General features: G+C 40.5%; 2 protein-coding genes across 2 annotated transcripts; both read left to right on the forward strand.

Moving 5' to 3' along the window:
- Nucleotides 1-222: 222 nt before the first annotated feature.
- LOC100368409 (store-operated calcium entry-associated regulatory factor-like) lies at nt 223-13,033 on the forward strand. The gene is made up of 6 exons (XM_085503197.1): nt 223-548; nt 1,615-1,712; nt 2,119-2,211; nt 3,289-3,399; nt 10,815-10,915; nt 12,159-13,033. Exons 1-6 carry the CDS (start codon nt 488-490, stop codon nt 12,295-12,297), a joined length of 603 nt encoding a protein of 200 aa, XP_085359323.1. The 5' UTR covers nt 223-487; the 3' UTR covers nt 12,298-13,033.
- On the forward strand, nt 12,463-18,111 carry LOC146738366 (uncharacterized). Its single transcript, XM_085503955.1, has 5 exons — nt 12,463-12,483; nt 12,978-13,143; nt 13,749-13,872; nt 14,998-15,158; nt 16,066-18,111. Exons 1-5 carry the CDS (start codon nt 12,463-12,465, stop codon nt 16,089-16,091), a joined length of 498 nt encoding a protein of 165 aa, XP_085360081.1. The 3' UTR covers nt 16,092-18,111.
- Nucleotides 18,112-18,898: the final 787 nt, after the last annotated feature.

Consider the following 18,898-nt stretch of genomic DNA (forward strand, 5'->3'; position numbering starts at 1 on the left):
TAATGCATTTTAAGCTGATTCAGCTTAATATCAATCCGCACTATGGTTTGTGTTTTACAAAAAATATTTGTAAGACAAAACAAACTTGAGACACGTTGGAGAATATTATGCAAATAATCAACCAAAACGTATGGTTTAATTTGCAATTTATGTGAGCTAATTCAATTTAAGTACCGCACTCTTTTGACCAGTTTGCCTCGGATTGGTTGATGATTCAGAGGTGTTGTCAGGCTTTTATTTTGATGTACGATACACTTCCTGGATTCTGCACTTCATCATTCATTGAACTATCAGTGGCTGCGTGCTTTATACTTTTTTTGGCCGACCGTTCGAAAATCCCACAAAGCGAGCGAGTATTTGGTATTTAAAAAAAAATTAGGCACTGCTGGTGAAAATTACTAAAATTGACTTTACCATTATTTAATTTTTATTAAGCTCAACAGTTTTGTTGTCTTCGTCTTTAACGCAACAAGTACTGCTGACGGTTATGGGGATCTTGGCAATACTAGTATTTTCGGGGATAACGTTTCTGTCTTCTGTCAATGCATGTAAGTATATTGAATTGTGAATATACATTTTAAAATGTAAAGAATGTTGCACAATTTTCATTTTTTAGTATGAACGGTAAAAATGTTGAATTATAATGATGACGTAACTCTGCAAGTGTCATAGGTTTACACCATTTACATTTGTAGACGTATTGTATAAAGTTTGACTTTGGCTTTACTGATTGAAATTCTGTCCAAAAGGATTTCTTTTATAAAGCACATTCATTCCAGATGACATGAATCACAGTCCCTCTACTGATCATGGATTTTACCTCCATGATCTGATCTAGGGACTGTTGATGAATGTGCATGAGGGTGAATATGTTAGGACAAATGTGTGCTAGGTATCCTGAATGACTTGACTTTCCTCCATATAATAGCTATATAGCATGAGAAACTTAAACACAATAGATTCACTGTTTGGGTTACGGATAGGGCAACATGTCTACCTGATTTCATCATCACAGTCCCGTATCATACATTTACATATTTATTATTATTATGAAACAATGTACATTTTCTGATTCAGTTTGAATAAGTGTTTTCAATTTGTAGATGTTAGTAAGGTAGCAACAGGATAAAAATGAATTAAAAAATTCTCTAAATATTATTAAGCATAGTCTACCTATGCATGATCTGAAAGTGTAGATATAAGTGAAAACAGTACCGGTAGTTCATATTTCTTTCCAATGTTTTGTTTTCGTAACCTGATGGCCAATTTCATGGGTCAAGAATTCTAAAGGTGGTTTTGTGAGGTGTCTGCCCCCCCCCCCCACATTCTTTCTGGAGTGTTGTATACTAGTTTTACCCCTGTCAAATGATACCTTAATAGTATGGATATTCAATCAAAACAAACATTTAAGGAGTACCTTACACACAATATTATCACATTTAGATAGTTATTAGATTCCATCTTGCTAGGAAAAATAGATTTACATGTAATTATCATGAAAATGATTTATAATAAAGTGTAAAAATTCCCAACATGCACTGCCAGGTTAGTTTGTAAATATGAATAGTATGTGTTGTGCTACTTTGTATCAAAATGTTATGATTTATTTCATAGGGGGTTCAGGAGACAGAGTTCTACTTGAAGATGTTAAAGTACTGACTTTATACTCCGGTAGAATGACTAATGCTGGGAGATCCAGCCCAATACCACAGGTATGTATCGTATGTCATATGTTAAGTTAGTCTTTGCACTGTCTCTCTATGTGAGTGTGTAATGCTCATACATGTAATCTTTCAACTTCAGTGCATAACAATATATTGTAAACAACAAATTTTCATGAATTTTTCAAGCTTAATATAATTTTTAATTTTGTTGTCGGTTATTAATTTTTTTTAGAATTTTAAAATGCCGTATTCTACACACATTGTTTACCACTTTAATGTTTGATGCACCAAATTACAATCCAGTACAGTCTGAATGTAATTTAATTCTCAAGCTGGCTTCCAACTGGTGTTTCCAAGCTAGCTAAATTTTAATAACATGCACGTAGAGTATATTGTATGATAATATTGATTAAAATAACATTAATTTTCCATTTGATATGTTTGTCTTTTATAGCTGAAATGCATTGGTGGCAATGCTGGCTGCGGTACATTTACACCACAAGTTGTACAGTGTTACAACCAAGGATCAGATGGCTATGATGTGCAGGTAATTAAACATATGTCTCTCTTCAATATGCTCATGTTATTTGTTTTAGCAAAATTTCCAAAAGTATTTATAGTTTGTGAATACTAGTATTACCAGTATCGGTATATTAAATCAATCCACATAGAGGATATTTTATTAGTTCAATACTGGTCCACTCCAATCAGACTAGACTGTATTGATGCATGTAAGAACTTGTCTGAAATCATGATTTATAGAAAACAAACAAACAAACATGCCTATTGTATATGATGGTAATTAAGAAAATAAACACAAATAAACACCAATGTTTTTGTATTTTCCACAAACGTTTGTTTGCTCTTAATTAAACTTTTGAATTTAGAAACATTTTGCTATTTGTAGCGCGTGGCTGTATTATCTAATTTAACAATGGTTCAAATTGTAATTACAATTTGTGAATTGGTTTTGCATATTTCATATATTCTATAACATATATCAGTGCTCTGCCTTTTTTGTGAAAATAATGACTTAGTATAGGGATAAATTTGCATAGTATACCTCACGGTAAAATTCAATCCATGTGCACTGTCACATGTCATTTTATTTAATATTGAAATTTTCCATTAGTTCATCTCAAGTGTGCGTCATGATACAGTGCATTTCATGAAGACATTAAAGCGGGGGAGTCATCACCTGCGCATGCGTCAGATGGCCATAATGCGTCATTGTTTACAAACAAGGGTCTACCCATGAGCCTTTGCATTTTTAGCATGTGTTGTTATCGTCGATTAGAACTCGATTCCCACGCATACACAGGTGACGTCCCTCTCGCTTTAATCTTTTAAACTATTTATAAAACATGTATCCTTGATGCTCCTGACACTTAATTTAAATCCAAAGACTCTGCTTCCATTGGCTACTATAAGGAACTTTACCCATGAGCCCTTGCATGTCTTCACAATCATTGGCTGATTTACTATTGTGCTTTTGTAGACACATTTTGATTGTCAATCTCTTATTGGTAAAACATTTACAAATATTTTATGTAATATCATTCATGCCTTCATGAAATTCACTGTATATTGGATAAATATAACTGTACATGTGTTTTTAATACAGTGGGAGTGCAAGACAGATATGGATAACGCATATAGATTTGGTCAAGTACAAGTCAGCTGTGAAGGGTATGAATATCCAGATGATCCATATATATTAAAAGGCTCATGTGGTGTAAGTATTGTAGTATATCTAATATTTTCATTTGGTTTATCTCATTGAAGACCATTTGAATATTAGTTCCTACATTGTGTGTACAGTGTAGTATACATAGCCGTGATTCCAAGCCTCCAGGTTTATATTTTGATTAAATTACATGGACTTGGGAGTTAATGCAACAGCTCCAATCGTGTAGAATGGTGAAACTGGCAGTCAGTACTATAATTTCGCTGATTTAGTACTTCAGGCATATTCATTGGGTTTTAAATTCACTACGTTCAATTACCCACCATAGACTCCGGTCAGTCAAAATGACTATTTTGAACTGTAGGCATTAATCAGCGATTCTGCCGGTGACGGAGAGATAGAATCTAGGTCAGGGGAAGCCCCATGACCTCAAGATTCTTTTACCCCTTACGTCACGAACCCACGTGACCGAGGCCACATGGCAACGCCATAGGCAGCCGTCCATCACTCTTAATTTCTCTCCGCCTTGAGTGGAGATGAAATCTAGCGAGCTCTGCTGGATCGCCTGCTTTTTTTCCTGTCCGGATTTATAGCTTGGGTTGTTGCCGCTGCTCGGCATCCAACATGGTAGCTGGTAGGATAAGTTTTCCTTGTCTTTTTTTACCCTCGTGTCGTTTTCCCCTTTGTGTGTAGTATTTTTCACAACAAAGAAATCAAAGTCCGGCGCCACTACGTAGTCACATGTTGATTTCATGCCGGCACCTTTTACAACTGTAATTCGTCTCCCTCATGCATGTCATCTTTTATTTTTAATGTATTTAGCAATATATCGATGTAATGACAGCTCCAAGGCTCGCTGCCATTTTCTTCCGGTCTCCTCGTCTTTCGAGCCGATCGTACAGTGGTTTATTCAGAATCTACCAGCATAGAACCCGCATCCGAGATAATTTGTCGTGGCTACGTGTGGGTTTCGGGGTTTTTTGCATGAAAGCATGTTTTTTTCACTGGAGTTCTGAGGCCTGAGATTTTCTTTCAGAGCCATCAAAATCGCTGACACTGACCGCGTCACAGCAAGGTCGCGCGTCCAGTAAACAAATCGGTTAAAGTGAGTTGCGTGTTTTGCATGAGTGGAAAGTCCTCACGCTCGGCTACCGGTACTTCATGTACAGTAAGAGGCCCGACGGCGGAGGTACCGATATTTTCTCGGTCTCCCCCGCTGATCGGAGGGCATCCTCACAGTCTGTTTTTTCAGGCGGTGTTTTTACCCGATTTTACCGACTGCAGCGAGGCTGTGCCCCTGGAGGCTTTCCTCCTATGGGGCCCGTTGCGGGTCTCTTCGTGGACCCTTCCTCGCACGGCGATGAGTTTGCCTCCGAGTTGAGGGCTTTGGTCGAAGGATTGACAGGGCAATTGCGTCCCTGGCAGGCCGGGTAGATCAGACGCAGTCAGAGTGAGCTGTCTCCACTGTGTCCCCTCGGTGGGCAAGCAGGAAGAGACACGAAAGCATGTTTGCATTCAAACACGTCTCTTCCGGGGAACCCCCGTTCCCAGGCACGGCTCTCCCACTATTTTGGGGGGTGGCCGAGGCCCAGGCTTATTGCCCCGGTCCTTCTCTGGATCCTCAGGCACTGAATGCCAACGGGGTGCTGGCAGCCAAGTCTCCGATCTCGGGGCAGGGCTTTCAGGGCAGGGCACACGTTGACCCCCCCTACTTTCAGCCAGCTAGGGTTCGTCACGCGGTAACGGTACAATGGTAACAAGTTTTTCCTTGTGTCCGGTCCCCGCTGTGGGTTTTGACTCCTTTCTTACCGACCCACTGGCATCCCCAGAGGACTCTGTCATGAGACGCACAGTCGAACACGCTCCCTCTCACATATTAAAGTGAAAGGAGATGCAGTTCGTTCGCGTCGGATACAGCCGGTACTCCGGGCGTTCCCTCAGAGTCATCCATCTGTATGACTCGGTGAGCCACGCTTTTGGGGTGAGGCGGAGTATCATCGATCCCAGTGATACGATGTATATACCCCCACCCTTGATCCTAAAGCAACCACCTAAGGTTGCTTCAACGCTTATGGGATCACGGGCATCGGGATTCAAAGCAACCCCGTCGGCAAGTCTCTCCCTGTCCACCTGAGTGCGGAGTGGGGCGCAGAGCATGCAAACGGTGTTGATGGGCGGCGTTGGTCAGCCGTGGAGGATGTAATGCTTAAGGCCCCCGAGTGGGGATAACATAGGGCAACACTTTCCACTGGACCAAACGCTACCCGGTCGGTGTGGTTTCGGGATCAGACCTCACATCGTGGGATGAGACCAAAACGCCCCCAACCGGATTCCAAGGCTCCTTCCCCAGACCCCGGTACCACGAATTTGGCAAACCGGGCAAAAGGGGATAGCCGCGTTCCATGGGTGTCCTTTCCAATTGAAGACGACCCATCTAGCCCTGAGGGCAGAGTTGCTTGAGCACATTATGCGTGACCAGCACTCTGGAGACCTTGGAGGCAGAACGCACCAGCCTCCTAGACCAGGCGACATTTTTACTGGTGCGCCACCGCACATCTACATGCGACACCCCCTAGTGTTGCCTGGCTCTCTTGGCCAGGGCCACTACCGTGCTACGAGACGCGGCCTTAGACGCACATGTTTTCGCCGACAAGCTGAGCCGTGGTATGTCCCCGCCTCAGTGACGCAGACTGGACTTCCTCCACCCTCTTTGTTCAGGGAATGGTGGGTACAGTCTCGGAGCTTCGGAGTGCAATGAACCGGAGGGTTCAGTTTGAATCTGCTAGCCAGTTGGTTCTGCCATGGGCAATCGGAGGGCACCCCAAGCACAGAAAACACAACGCCCTAGGGCGTTGTCCGCTAGCTGGAGTCAGCCAGGAGGCAAGCGCTTATACCCTTCCATGGGAGCGGAGGGTAGTGGCACGCCCCCAGGGTGGTAAGAGCCAGGTGGTGGCTCCTCACCCTCCCTGGGCGGACGTCTACCCGGCAGCAGGGGAGGCATGTTTGACGCTCACCTCTGCAACCGGGGGGGACTGGCACGTGTTCGGTGAATGGCCAGGTCACAACTTAGTGACGACTTCAGGCCTTGGGGAACTCACCTCATGGGGGAAGGAAGCACACACCCCCTCGCAACTGCCGAACACATGGCCACATATCCCTGTCAACACAGATTGCGCCGGTGTAGTCCGGTTTGGAGACAACGGGTGACTGATCCCTGGACCTTTCCAGGTGGTAACATCAGTTTACGGGATACCGCTGAAATCTCCTTTTCCCCCCGTCAGTGTCTCCCCTGTTGGGCACTGCCAGGGGACTCCCGCAGGGTGGAAGCAATCAGACAGGAAGTAGCAGTTTGCTGGGGAAAGACGCCATACACAGGGTACATCAACCGGAGCTAAGGCCAGGCTTCTACCCAAATGGGTTCGTAGTACCAAATCTACAAATGGCTGGCGTCCAGTTTTGGACCTAGGCAGACTGAATCAGTACGTGCTCCTCGATCGGTTCCACATGGAGACACCATTCAGGGTTCTTCTCTCCATCCACAGTTTTGACTGGCTAGCCCCGCTAGATTTAAGCGGGGCCTACCTGCACGTACCGATGCACCCAGCAAGTTGCCATCTCCTTCGAATCGCCCAGCTGGGCCAAGTATTCGAATCTCGGGTGCCTCCCCGTTCGGGTTAGGAACAGCGCCCTACGTGTTCACCAGAGTGATGAAACAGGTAGTGCTGCTAGTTAGTGCTCACCAGATGTCGGTACACCTCAATCCGTACCCAGACTTCCGGTTACCAACAACCCGGGCAAGGGGTAATAGCCAAACGTGTCAGGCTAACACAGGATTTACTTCACCAGTTGGGCTTATTGGTAAATCGACAAGTCCCACCTCGACCCAACGTGCAGTTGGTGTCCCTGGGCATGGAGTTTTGACACAGAGGTATGCTTGGCTTAGCTATTTCAAGCGTATTGCTTAGCGCTAGGTAGCCTCGCCGAATGCTTAGTCAGTGTTCCCTCTGTGTCCCTCTGCGAACTAACACGAATCATCGAAATGATGACCTCGGTTCGAAGGGTCGTTCCCCAGGCCGCACTACACAGCCGCCCGGTGTAACGCTTGTTATAGCGCCGAGCTCTCCTATGGGAACTAGATAGGCGGGTTTCGATCCCGGACCAAGTGAAGGAAGCCCTGCCCTGGTGGTCGTCACTGGCCAACCTTGGACAGGGGAGCCCCTTGGGCCCGCTCGCCGCAGGTATGACTTTGGTAACAGATACCTCCCCCTAGGGTTGGGGAGTGCATCTATTGGGCCAATAAGCCCAAGGATATGGCCCCCGCATTAGTTTCGGGACTACCATATCAACCGTCTCGAACTGAGAGCAGTGTACTTAGCACTACCATGCTTTCTACCCGTAGTTCGAGACCACAGAGTCCTGCTCCGCACAGGCAAAGCAGCGGTGGTCTCCTTCAAGAAGGAGGGGGGGACGCGTTCCCCATGGTTGTTAGTCCTAGTGGAGCAAAATCCTCCTTTGGTGCCTGGAATACAATGTGGAGCTAACCGCACACCACCTTCCAGGGGTTAGGAACAGTCTGGCGACGCCCTTTCAGGGCGGCTCCGTCTCCAGAACACTGAGTAGCTGATACCCCAGTGGGTAGCCTCTAGGCTGTTTCGGCCGTGGGACGGTCCAAGGTTGGACCGTTTTGCCGCACCCCGGAACGCCAAGCTCCCGACGTACGTAACACTCCTGCTGACTCCAGGAGCCTGGGCCAGGGTCACTTTGCCAGCCCCGTGGACCCACTTAGTTGTGTACGCCTTTCCTCCCTTCCCGCTAGTTCACCGGGCACCGGAGAAAAGCTTTGACAGGTGCACACCCGCATATTATCATGGGTTGCACCCAATTGGCCAAGCAAGGCCTAGTTTCCACTTCTGTTGGGAAGGCTAGTCGAAGAGCCAGCAGTGCTTCCGGACTTACCGGACCTGCCGTCCCAACCACTCAGAACGTACGGGAACAAGACTAGCCGATTGTCCCATTTTTAGGAGACTATTTACTGCTTTCCAGATGCCAAGACCCCATACAAGGGAGCCGCCCAACTGGGACTCGTCGGCTGTGTTGTCTGCTCTAAGCAGACTGCTTTTTGAGCCTCTCCAATCAGCACCACTCAATTTTTTGATGTGGAAAATAGTCTTCCTACTGGCCCTCGCCTCAGGTAGGCGCCGGTCAAAGCTAGGCGCGCACTATCCTTTGCGGACGGTTGTGCCGCTTTTATGGACGATCAAGTTGTACTAAGGCACGAATCGGGTTCTCGCCAAGAACCAAATCCCAGGACACGATCCTCAACCGATCGTCATCCCCCAGCGGGAAAATATTGTCAGTCCGGAGGATCAGGAGGAATTGCTTCTCTGCCCGGTCCGAGCGCTGAGTTGCTACGAGAACCGTACCAGGTTTTCTAGACTGGGAACCAAACACATGTTTTTGTGTTATGGCCCTGGCAAGCGGGATAAGCCGGTTTCCCCGACTTCCATCCCCAGGTGGATTACTGCGACTGTACTGGAGGTCTATAATACACTATCCTCCTCAACACAGACCTTGCAGAGACACCAAGTACAAGAACATGAGGTCTGTGCGATTGCTAACTCACTAGCGCTAGCGTCAGGTGCCCCCCTCAAACACATTCTGAGGGCAGGCTTCTGGAGAACGCAGAACGTCTTCATCAACTACTACCTAGGAGACACCCAATCTATTGAGCAGGGTCTCTTCAGGTTAGGCCCCGTCGTAGCCGGTCAGGCCTTGTTTGCTGACCCAGCCCGAACGACTGCAGGGGCCTCTGCGCATAGGCGATAAGTCAGTCTCTGCATTTTTGCGGGCAGATTGTCTGTTCCACTAGCACTTCCTGGAAGCTCCCAGGTTTCGCTTCTGTCGACCTACGCCCTCATGCGAACTGTTTCGGTCCTACTTCAAGCTTATCACCCCCGAGTTCGGCTTGGGTCTAGCTTTCTCGGGCACACCGAACCCTGTCACCACAGCAGCATTGGCTTCTTGCTTCTGGGACAGCACAGGCAAGGTAAGACACAACCCTTCTTGGGTCTTAACTTAGGTCTTTTTGAGTTTGTTTTCATCCCGGACTGGGAAAAGACTTTCATCATTCCTTTTTTTTCTGTTTGCTCGGAAAAACCCGCCACCTATCAGTGTCTGACTCTGCCTACAGTTCAAAATAGTCATTTTGACTGACCGGAGTCTATGGTGGGTAATTGAACGTAGTGAATTTAGGCGAGGGTTCTTCGAACCCGCCTATTCACATAGTTCATACCCACCATAGACTCCGGGTCCCCCCAACCTCCCCACTCTTTCCGTCGCGTTGGTCTAAGTCCTCGAGGCGGAGAGAAAGGAACCAGAGTGATGGACGGCTGCCTATGGCGTTGCCATGTGGCCTCGGTCACGTGGGTAAAAAAAGACAAGGAAAACTTATCCTACCAGCTACCATGTCGGATGCCGAGCAGCGGCAACAACCCAAGCTATAAATCCGGACAGGAAAAAAAGCAGGCGATCCAGCAGAGCTCGCTAGATTTCATCTCCACTCAAGGCGGAGAGAAATTAAGAGTGATGGACGGCTGCCTATGGCGTTGCCATGTGGCCTCGGTCACGTGGGTTCGTGACGTAAGGGGTAAAAGAATCTTGAGGTCATGGGGTTTCCCTGACCTAGATTCTATCTCTCCGTCACCGGCAGAATCGCTGATTAATGCCTACAGTTCAAAATAGTCATTTTGACTGACCGGAGTCTATGGTGGGTATGAACTATGTGAATAAGCGGGTTCGAAGAACCCTCGCCTAAATTCATGATTTTATCATTTAGATAATACATTTGTATGTCCTATGCTAAATTTTACATATTCACTGGGTTTTAATTTAGTGCATTTTCCAGTCAGTGAAATAACCACATGAGATTGGAAAATTTCCATTGAGTACATTACTTCCTATGCTAGACTACATCCTAATAAACACACTACAGAATGTTTGACTCAATATTTTTTCTTTATTAGTACATACGGTATATGTAGTAGTTTTGTTCCACTTTTCAAAATTATTTCATTCTTTAATTGTTTGTGATGCAGCAAAATATTACATATATATGTTTCATGAGAACTGCTAAGAATTCTGGGAAACAGTGAAACATTTTGTCAAAACATCTCTATAGAGTAATTATTAGAATGTTCTCTAGCATCTGAATAGAAATTGTCATGATATTTTTTCCCCGACCAGTTATCTTCAGTAGTTCATTTGAATGTAATGCCTGTACAGTTTTAATCATTCTTCAACATTAGTTGTGACCTCCAGCATAAAGGTTTATGTACAGTTTAATATCCCAGTTTTCTAAATATGACGCTGGTACAACAGAACCACAGATGACATCATACCATGTGTTTACATCCTCAGATGTATGTTTGTGTGCTTCAAAATTATATTATTGTGTTGTATTCCAGTTGGAGTACACTTTAGATCTAACCAAGGAAGGAAATCAACAACAACATAAACATAATTACTATGGTGATGATAATAGTAACCATCATTCCTACTATGAAGGGTAAGTCATTATGAGTCCTCGTTCAGTTCGAAAACGAGGACTTGTAGATTGACTTCTGCATATGTCTTTATTTGTGTGTGTCTGTGTGTCCGTCCATCCGTTCGTCCGTCCGGACATGTATCTTAGACATGCCTGAACCGATTACTTTCAAACTTCACATGTACATCATACATAATGTTATACATATGCATATCAATTTGTTTCATGATCTGATTTGAGATCATTTTGTTTTTATGAATGCGGTTCTAGTGCTTTATCTCTGACATGCTATGACTTATTATTTTCAAATATTATGTATTTATTATACATCATATTATAGATATACAAATGTATTGGTATGATAATCTGATTCAAAATGGCCGAATGGAGGCCATTTTTGTGCTTAAAAATCAAGCATTTCCAGCATTTCAAAACAGGATCTTGGTCGTCTATGGATGGATTTCGTTCAAACTTGGTACATACATTATTGGTCCCTTATGCACGTCATTTTGTTTTTCAGATCAGATTCAAAATGGCTGACTGGTGGCCATTTTGTTTTAATGAATGTGGTTCTAGAGCCATTTCTCTGATATGCTTTGAGTGATTATGTTCATATTTGATATACCGGTATTCATTTTACATCATGTCATAGATATACAGATGTATTGAAAATGACTGACCGGTGGTAGCGTTGATATTTGCTGAAATTTTTATACTATCAAATTATAGAAATGATTTCAGAGTGCATCTTTAGTTAGATATGATTAATCAATTAAAAAAATGTATCTGGGTATTTTAATTTAGTAGATACCATTAGGCAAATTTGAGGATAGTGTTGTGTTTCGCCAAAGTGTTCAATGGTTAAGAATGTTTGTATTAAAAAGCTTTTTGCTAATGCTCTTTGATGCAAAAGGTACTCATAATTTTCTATAGTTGAACAGTTTGGCCCAACGTGACGTTATTTTCAAGATAGACTGGGGCGGATCTAGGATTCTGGAATGGGGAGGGCCGATAAGTTGGCTAATGGCGCGAAACCCTCTTGGTTGCTAAAAATAGGGGGGGCTGCCCCCTCGGCCCCCCTCTAAATCCGCCCATGATAGACTATTTGTAATATAATTTGTGTGTCTCTTTCATTTTTCATAAAATCATTTGATACTGCCCTCAAATTAGCAAAGCTGTTATCTTTTGTTTATCACTTTAATCCCCGTTGAACACTAGTTGCTTACATCCTAGTAATTTTAATGCTTACTTTTGTTACTTTCAGGAAGCATCACAAATGGAAGAAAGAATCATGGTTAGGTAACATTATAATGTGGGTTATCATCGGTGTTATTGTGTATGCCATTTACCAGACATGTGTTGCATCAAACACTCGTGGATATCCTTTTAATACATTTCTGTAGGTTGGGAACTCACTCACTTGGTCTTCTCTTTCCATATACAATTTCCTCCTAAGTCTGTGACAAAACAACACCTGAATAAATTCATGACTGAGGAATACTATAAACCACTTTAACCCTTAATTGGTCAAGTCAATGTAAAAGTACATAGGGCTGGCAGGATAAGAGATGAAGGGATACTGTTGTTATGTAGCTGCTTGGGAAGCTCATAGAAAAACAAATGTTTACATATTAACCAGTTTATGAGATCTGCAGGCCAGTTAGTAAATATAAAAAATCAATTCTCCTATTGTAAGTCAGTCATAGTTCAAGTTCAAGTTTGTTTGATGATTAAAATACTACATGTGCCGTAGGTTTTCACTTTAGGCTAGATTGTGTTTAGATGAACTTTGAATAGTGTGTAGTGCACACAGTGTTGGTACAGACCAATCAGAGATCAGAAGAACAATATAAGAACATTTGAATGAAGTCCATAAACATTGACACAACCTTTGACCGTATAAGGAATGGTTTCTGTTTTCATTCTTCCCACTTTGCAAATATGTAAAATTATCACTCCTAGAACATTTTAAAAACATAAAAATATGATAAAATGTACCATTACATGTATTATATATTAGCTATCCTGCTCTCACTTTACTGGAGAGTTTTATCCCTTACAAAAGCACATCTTACAATGATAGACGTATTGGTATTACATATCTATATTCTCCTTGATAATTATCACATCGCCTTATCCTGACGATGGTCACCCACCTGGTCAAGGCTCAGGATCAAGATGGGGTGGAGGTGGCGGTGGTGGTGGTGGTCCCCCTCCTCCAGGATTCAGATCAGACTATATGCCAGGAGGTAGGAATCTATATTAGAATCTATATTAGAATCTATATTAGAAATGTACATAAAGCAGTAATTGCAGGCATAATATGCTGGATCATTAAAATATATTGATGACTTATTTTATTGATGACTTTATTGATTTTTACCATACATCTGAAACCTGAAAGGATAGGATAGGATAGTTTATTTAGGATGTACACAAAACAATGCTTGAGTAAAGTCAAATATAAGAAACATAAAATAACACAACTAATCTAAATTAATTTTAAAATCTGAAATACAAAATTAGCTAAAATACTACACACATAATTATACATGTATCTACACTTGAGAAAATCTTGATAAACAATTCTTCAGTTGGCAAGATTTGGTAATCAGGCGAGTATATAAATAGTGCATAGAAGAATTTTCTTGAAATAAAGTAAATATGGTACAATAATATCCTTTTTACAAATACGCACTATACATGTATGACTACTGTGTTCTTTTCATCAGTGATGACTACACTATAATAATTATAATAATTCTTATATTTATTGCATGATTAAATAATTAAAAGATATTTTGTTCCTGTCTCATTGCTATGATTAACATTGCATCTACTGTTATCATTTCAGGTGGCTGTTCTGCAAATTACGGCGGTTCCACGGGTAGCACTGGTAGTACTGGGACAGGAGGAGGGGGTTTCTGGACTGGCGCTGCCACTGGTGGAATTCTGGGATACATGTTTGGAAATAGAAAGTAAGTAGTAAGATTTCTATGATCAGGGTTACAGATGCATCAGATCAGGTCAGGTCAGGTAGTTTTTGTGTGGAGAAATCTCTTGCATATGAACACCTCATTACTCAGAGATAGAAGACTTTCCTGGGGTATTTGAAAATCAAAGATGTCATCTAACTGTGAGATCATTGCCGATTGACTTCTGAGTTGGATTACGATTTTAGATTTCAAAGACCACAGGTGTTCTAGGTTCTTTGTGTAATGAGGTGTTCAAATGGAAGGAATTTTTCCATGGGAAAAAGTCTGAATATGGTTGAATTTTGTTAGCGTTTGGCTTAATATTACCCCAACGGATTGTTTGGTCATAAAAGTTTGTTATTTTTTCCCTAATTTGTAGGATTCTGAAAAACATGTTTCCCAACTTTTATTTAGTTTCAAGCCGTATTCAAGATGGCTGCCCAAATTGATTTAATATTTGTAAATTAATCACATTTATGTTATTTTCACATATTCGCCAGCTGACTGTGGTTGGCAGCTTACAATTCATGCTACTTATTACTGTATAGAGGATGCGAGAGAATAGACTAGTCATAGAAATTTCACATTAACCTTTAAGCAGATATGATACATCACTGATGCACATTATGTATTATGCTCACCAATGATGCATTAAAAAATTAACAGTGATCTCCACATAGTTGTGAAATTTGTAATTTTGTAGTATAAAATTCACATTTCATAAACAGAATAAACAAACAAAGAGAAATTAGGCACCACAACAGTTTATTCTATAACTCCCTACAGTCGCATACAATCTTAATTTTATTATTAAATACCTCTCTCCCAAGCAGTCACCAAGCTGACCCAAATTGATTTTTGGGGATTTTATTTTGACTCAATAAAATTAGTTTTGTTAATAGAGCAAACAGCTACTTTGATTTACAAATATAGCAGATATGATATTCTAATTCATATAGTTGTCTTTACTCTGTTTGAAGTGTTTGCATATATTATATACTGGATCATGAAATTGTAATTCATTATACACACCTCTGTCATTTCTGTAATCATGTGTGCTACTTGTACTATTATATAGAGCAAATACTGTAATTAAGTGGATATAAATTGATGCCATTTTATTTTTAGCCGTGGCCATGGTTATGGTTATGGTGGAACTGGTTATGGTTATGCTAGACCAGGTTATGGCTATCGTACTGGAGGTGGATCTTTTTTCGGTGGTGGTGGTGGCGGCGGTGGCGGTGGTGGCTTCGGGTCATCAAGAAGTTCAGGAACCAGAACAGCATCAGGTAACGTATCTTTCAATGCACAACTTGGCTTTATGCATGACCCCTAAAGGTCACACATCCTGGCACTTTCTGACCCCTAAAGGTCACACATCCTGGCATTTTTTTTGGGGGGTATATTTGTTCTAAAACAGCAAAATTAATATATTTTATCTATATTGGGGTTATTTTAAACTATTTTTAAACTTTTTTGCATTTCTTAATTATAGGTATACATGAAGGTATACATGTTAGTTTTATGGTTACAAAACAGAATAACAGGTCTCATCGCTAGTCTCATCGTCGGTATATTTTTTTTTGAGAACAATTTCTCTAGATGTACTTCCATTGATTGTTATGTCGGAAATGGCATACTGAAATGAATATAATAGTAAATCTTCCAAATGTTGAATACAACGGCGTTTTGGGTGTTAGCCAGAGCTAAGCGTTCTGCACATCTGCGCTAAGGATCTTTAAAACTGGTCAGATTTAATTCATACTTAGTTCCTGTGAAGTGTTCACGCACGTTTTCTTAGCACAGGCTAAGGTATTTAACCTCTTAGCCCATGCAAAGGAGCTGTGCATGAATGCTTCTATTGTTGGGTTGCATGTGACATGAGTTGTGTCTATGAGTTGCATGTATTGCCAAGATGGCTGGCAATTTGGGCCAGGGACTAGATTAGTTCTGCTAGAACTACCCCTCTGATCCCCATCAGAAAAAATATATATATTTAATATTCATTCAGATAAAGTTCCTGTACAATTGTCTTTTTTTTCTGGTGAAATAAATCTATTCTATTCTATTCAAATTTTTCCCATGGTAATATCGCATCATGTAACTCAGCAGCACTTGATGGCATGACTGAAAACATGCTGAGCTCTGATAATAGGAGGGTAACTAATGTATCATAATCACTTTGTTTTATCTTAGGCTTTGGTGGGACAAGTCGTCGATGAGGAAACAGATGCTTTGGCAAAGTTCTTTTTATATGATGTATTTTGCCGATACAGGGGACAAGCATGCAAGATATTTTGTAAATAAAGGATGTAATCACATTTTTTAGAGGTATTCTAAATGTTTACACAGAATAAATTAATTAACTTTTATTTCTTGAAATTATTATTCATATTATTTCATTGTTGATTATAATCAGAAATGCAACATTATACTAGTTTAGTAACATATCTGCCACAACATTTCTGGATGCCATAGTAATAGATACATCGAATTTGGCCATCTGATAAAATGTAAAATCAAATGCAATCAGTGTTATAATGTTCTTGGTGATATATGATATTGTCTACGCACTGAAGTATGACCAATTTCTTATCATATTCGTTTGTTTAATTCACATACTTAGGTTAGATATGTTAGGTTATTTGTTTTTTGGGATGTGAATTTATTTAATTTTTTGCTATACAAAAAGCCACATTTTGGGCTGTCAGTGTGCTGTATAAAACAAACTGGGCTTAATCCTTTTTTCAATTTCAGTATTTGTATGGATTAAAAAAATTAAATAAAAAAAAACATTGACATATTATTCAAAACTTACAGCATTAATATTTGTATATAGTTAAGTTTATATACAGTCTGGGGTGCTTTTAAGTTTGCTTATAAATAAATATGTCCACTTTTGATAATGATTCACTAATTTCTTACTACTGGTACTGTAAAATACTTTATTTTAGCTGAACATAATTTTGCTGAAAAGACTCTTTGGGTGTTTGGTATGAAGTTTATTTTCACTTATTGTTTATGAGTTGAATGTAAAATATAGGAATAAAGGGATATTTGCTGGATTTTATTATCACTGAATCATTCCTTCAGCAAATAAAGCGAAAATAAAGTATTTTAAAGTATATGATGTATTAATTAAAGAAACAATTGTTCCATGTATGGGCAGTTTTCAAATTCATTTTCAAAAATAGGTTCAAGATCACCTGCTTTCATTATCACTGTTAATAAACATCTGCATACATTTTTTTAAAAGTTGGCGAAATAAACCACCATATCATAGAGCTTTTCTTTTATACTGCATTAATTATGCAATGTATAGAGATAATAGCTGACAGGTGTAAATGCCAAGATGTATTTTTAACTATTTTCGAAAACATGCCTTATCAAAACAATTTATTCCATTTACATTTTTACTGTTGTCCCATTTATTGTAAATGTAACTTTGTTGTAACTATTACAAGGAACTTTTGTTTACTGGTAATTGTTTTTTAATTTACCTGGTATGTTTACACAAGAAATGCTTTTACACTTTTTTGCATGCTGACAGGCAATTGTTATTAGAACATGTTAGGACAGAAACATTGCTAGTATCTGTATTTAAACCTGATTTACAATAGGCAACAATTTCCCCGAGTAATTTGTTTCAAAAATTATTTCGAAATTTCATTTCAGAAAAATAAAAATGCAAAGGCTACTATGTTCCTTATCTTGTCAAGTCAATGCAGTTATCTTCGTAAAACTTTTTTAACTTTTGCTATTTTTGGCTTGTCCATAATGACAATGTTAATGAAGGGTAAAGTATATTAGGTAACTTTGTCTGTTGTTTCATGTTATCATCAGGATTTTTTCACAGGTGCTAAAAAACTCGATTACCGTAATTTTATTTAAGGCTGGGGTGTCGTCATCTGTGCATGCGTTAGATGGCCATAGCGTGTCATTGTTTCCGAACGAACAACCGTCTACCGATGAGTCTTTGCGTTTTTCGCGCGCGTGTTGTTATCGTAGCTTGGGGACTCAATTCCCGCGTGTACGCAGGTGACAACCCTCCCGCTTTAAACAGTGTCAAACTTGGTTATATTGATCATCAGTATAAAATCATTTTTAGAGTTTGATTTTCCTTGTCTTGTGTGAATATACCTCAAGATGTTTGTTGTATGCATTAAAGCCTTTGTTTGTAATTGCGAATCATGTACCTTGCAAACAAGATCACTTGCAATAAATCTTCCAAATTCCCTGGAATACTAGTGGTCTCCAATGTCAACAAATGGAGATATTATTACAATAAGCTAAAAAGTAATTTCTAATTGATATACATTTGCAAACACTTCAATGAAACACTTGTAATGAACAGTCGTAACAGAAAATACATTTATCACACACACTATTCACTATGATTAACCCATTGAGTCCTGAAGTAATTTGTTTACATTGCACAAAATGAAACTTATGTTCTTCCAAAATGTTGATCAAAATCTGTAGCCAATGGGAAATTGTCCATTTGGTCTATAATTAACAAAATTATAAAAAGTATATAAAATCTGTCATTTCGGGTTTTAATATTTCAACTTTGAACTTGTCTACTATTCTTTTTAGCAGTAGGTTTTAAAGAAAGTGCAAAACTCTATTCTGCTGTTTCTGTATCAGAACAGAGATTGTTCTTGGGATACAGTGCTCCCAGCAGGCCAGGCAACTGATGTAAAACTTTCTGATTCTGTTACTTGTCTGATGTCAGTAATCGACTGAGAGCAGCACATCAAGAGAAGGTTTTTCAGAGATTTTTATTGAGTCGCCGCTTTGACTGATGCATGTCAACATGAATATGGAATTGTATGTCAAAACAATTGACAACTAAGAAAGACAATACAAACCTACAAACAATGAACAATCTGGCATGCAAAACTCTGAAAGTCAGGAGTTAAAACTATTTCAAACGATTTCCCGTGGCAGGTACGTGAGTAAATAATCACACACTTGTTTGTCGCTCAAAGATGCGACAGAAATGGACGTCAAGTCCGGGGAAAGTTGT

The sequence above is a fragment of the Saccoglossus kowalevskii genome, chromosome 9 (assembly GCF_978046115.1).
Source record: "Saccoglossus kowalevskii chromosome 9, keSacKowa6.1, whole genome shotgun sequence".
Taxonomy (NCBI): domain Eukaryota; kingdom Metazoa; phylum Hemichordata; class Enteropneusta; family Harrimaniidae; genus Saccoglossus; species Saccoglossus kowalevskii.

Excerpts from the sequence above, each read along its gene's own strand:
- LOC100368409 (XM_085503197.1), top strand. The coding sequence starts at position 488 with ATGGGGATCTTGGCAATACTAGTATTTTCGGGGATAACGTTTCTGTCT. Across the intron at positions 1,713-2,118 it reads GATCCAGCCCAATACCACAG|CTGAAATGCATTGGTGGCAA; the intron begins GTATGTATCGTA and ends TGTCTTTTATAG. Across the intron at positions 3,400-10,814 it reads TATTAAAAGGCTCATGTGGT|TTGGAGTACACTTTAGATCT; the intron begins GTAAGTATTGTA and ends GTTGTATTCCAG.
- LOC146738366 (XM_085503955.1), top strand. The coding sequence starts at position 12,463 with ATGAAGGGATACTGTTGTTAT. Across the intron at positions 13,144-13,748 it reads ATCAGACTATATGCCAGGAG|GTGGCTGTTCTGCAAATTAC; the intron begins GTAGGAATCTAT and ends TTATCATTTCAG. Across the intron at positions 15,159-16,065 it reads AGGAACCAGAACAGCATCAG|GCTTTGGTGGGACAAGTCGT; the intron begins GTAACGTATCTT and ends GTTTTATCTTAG.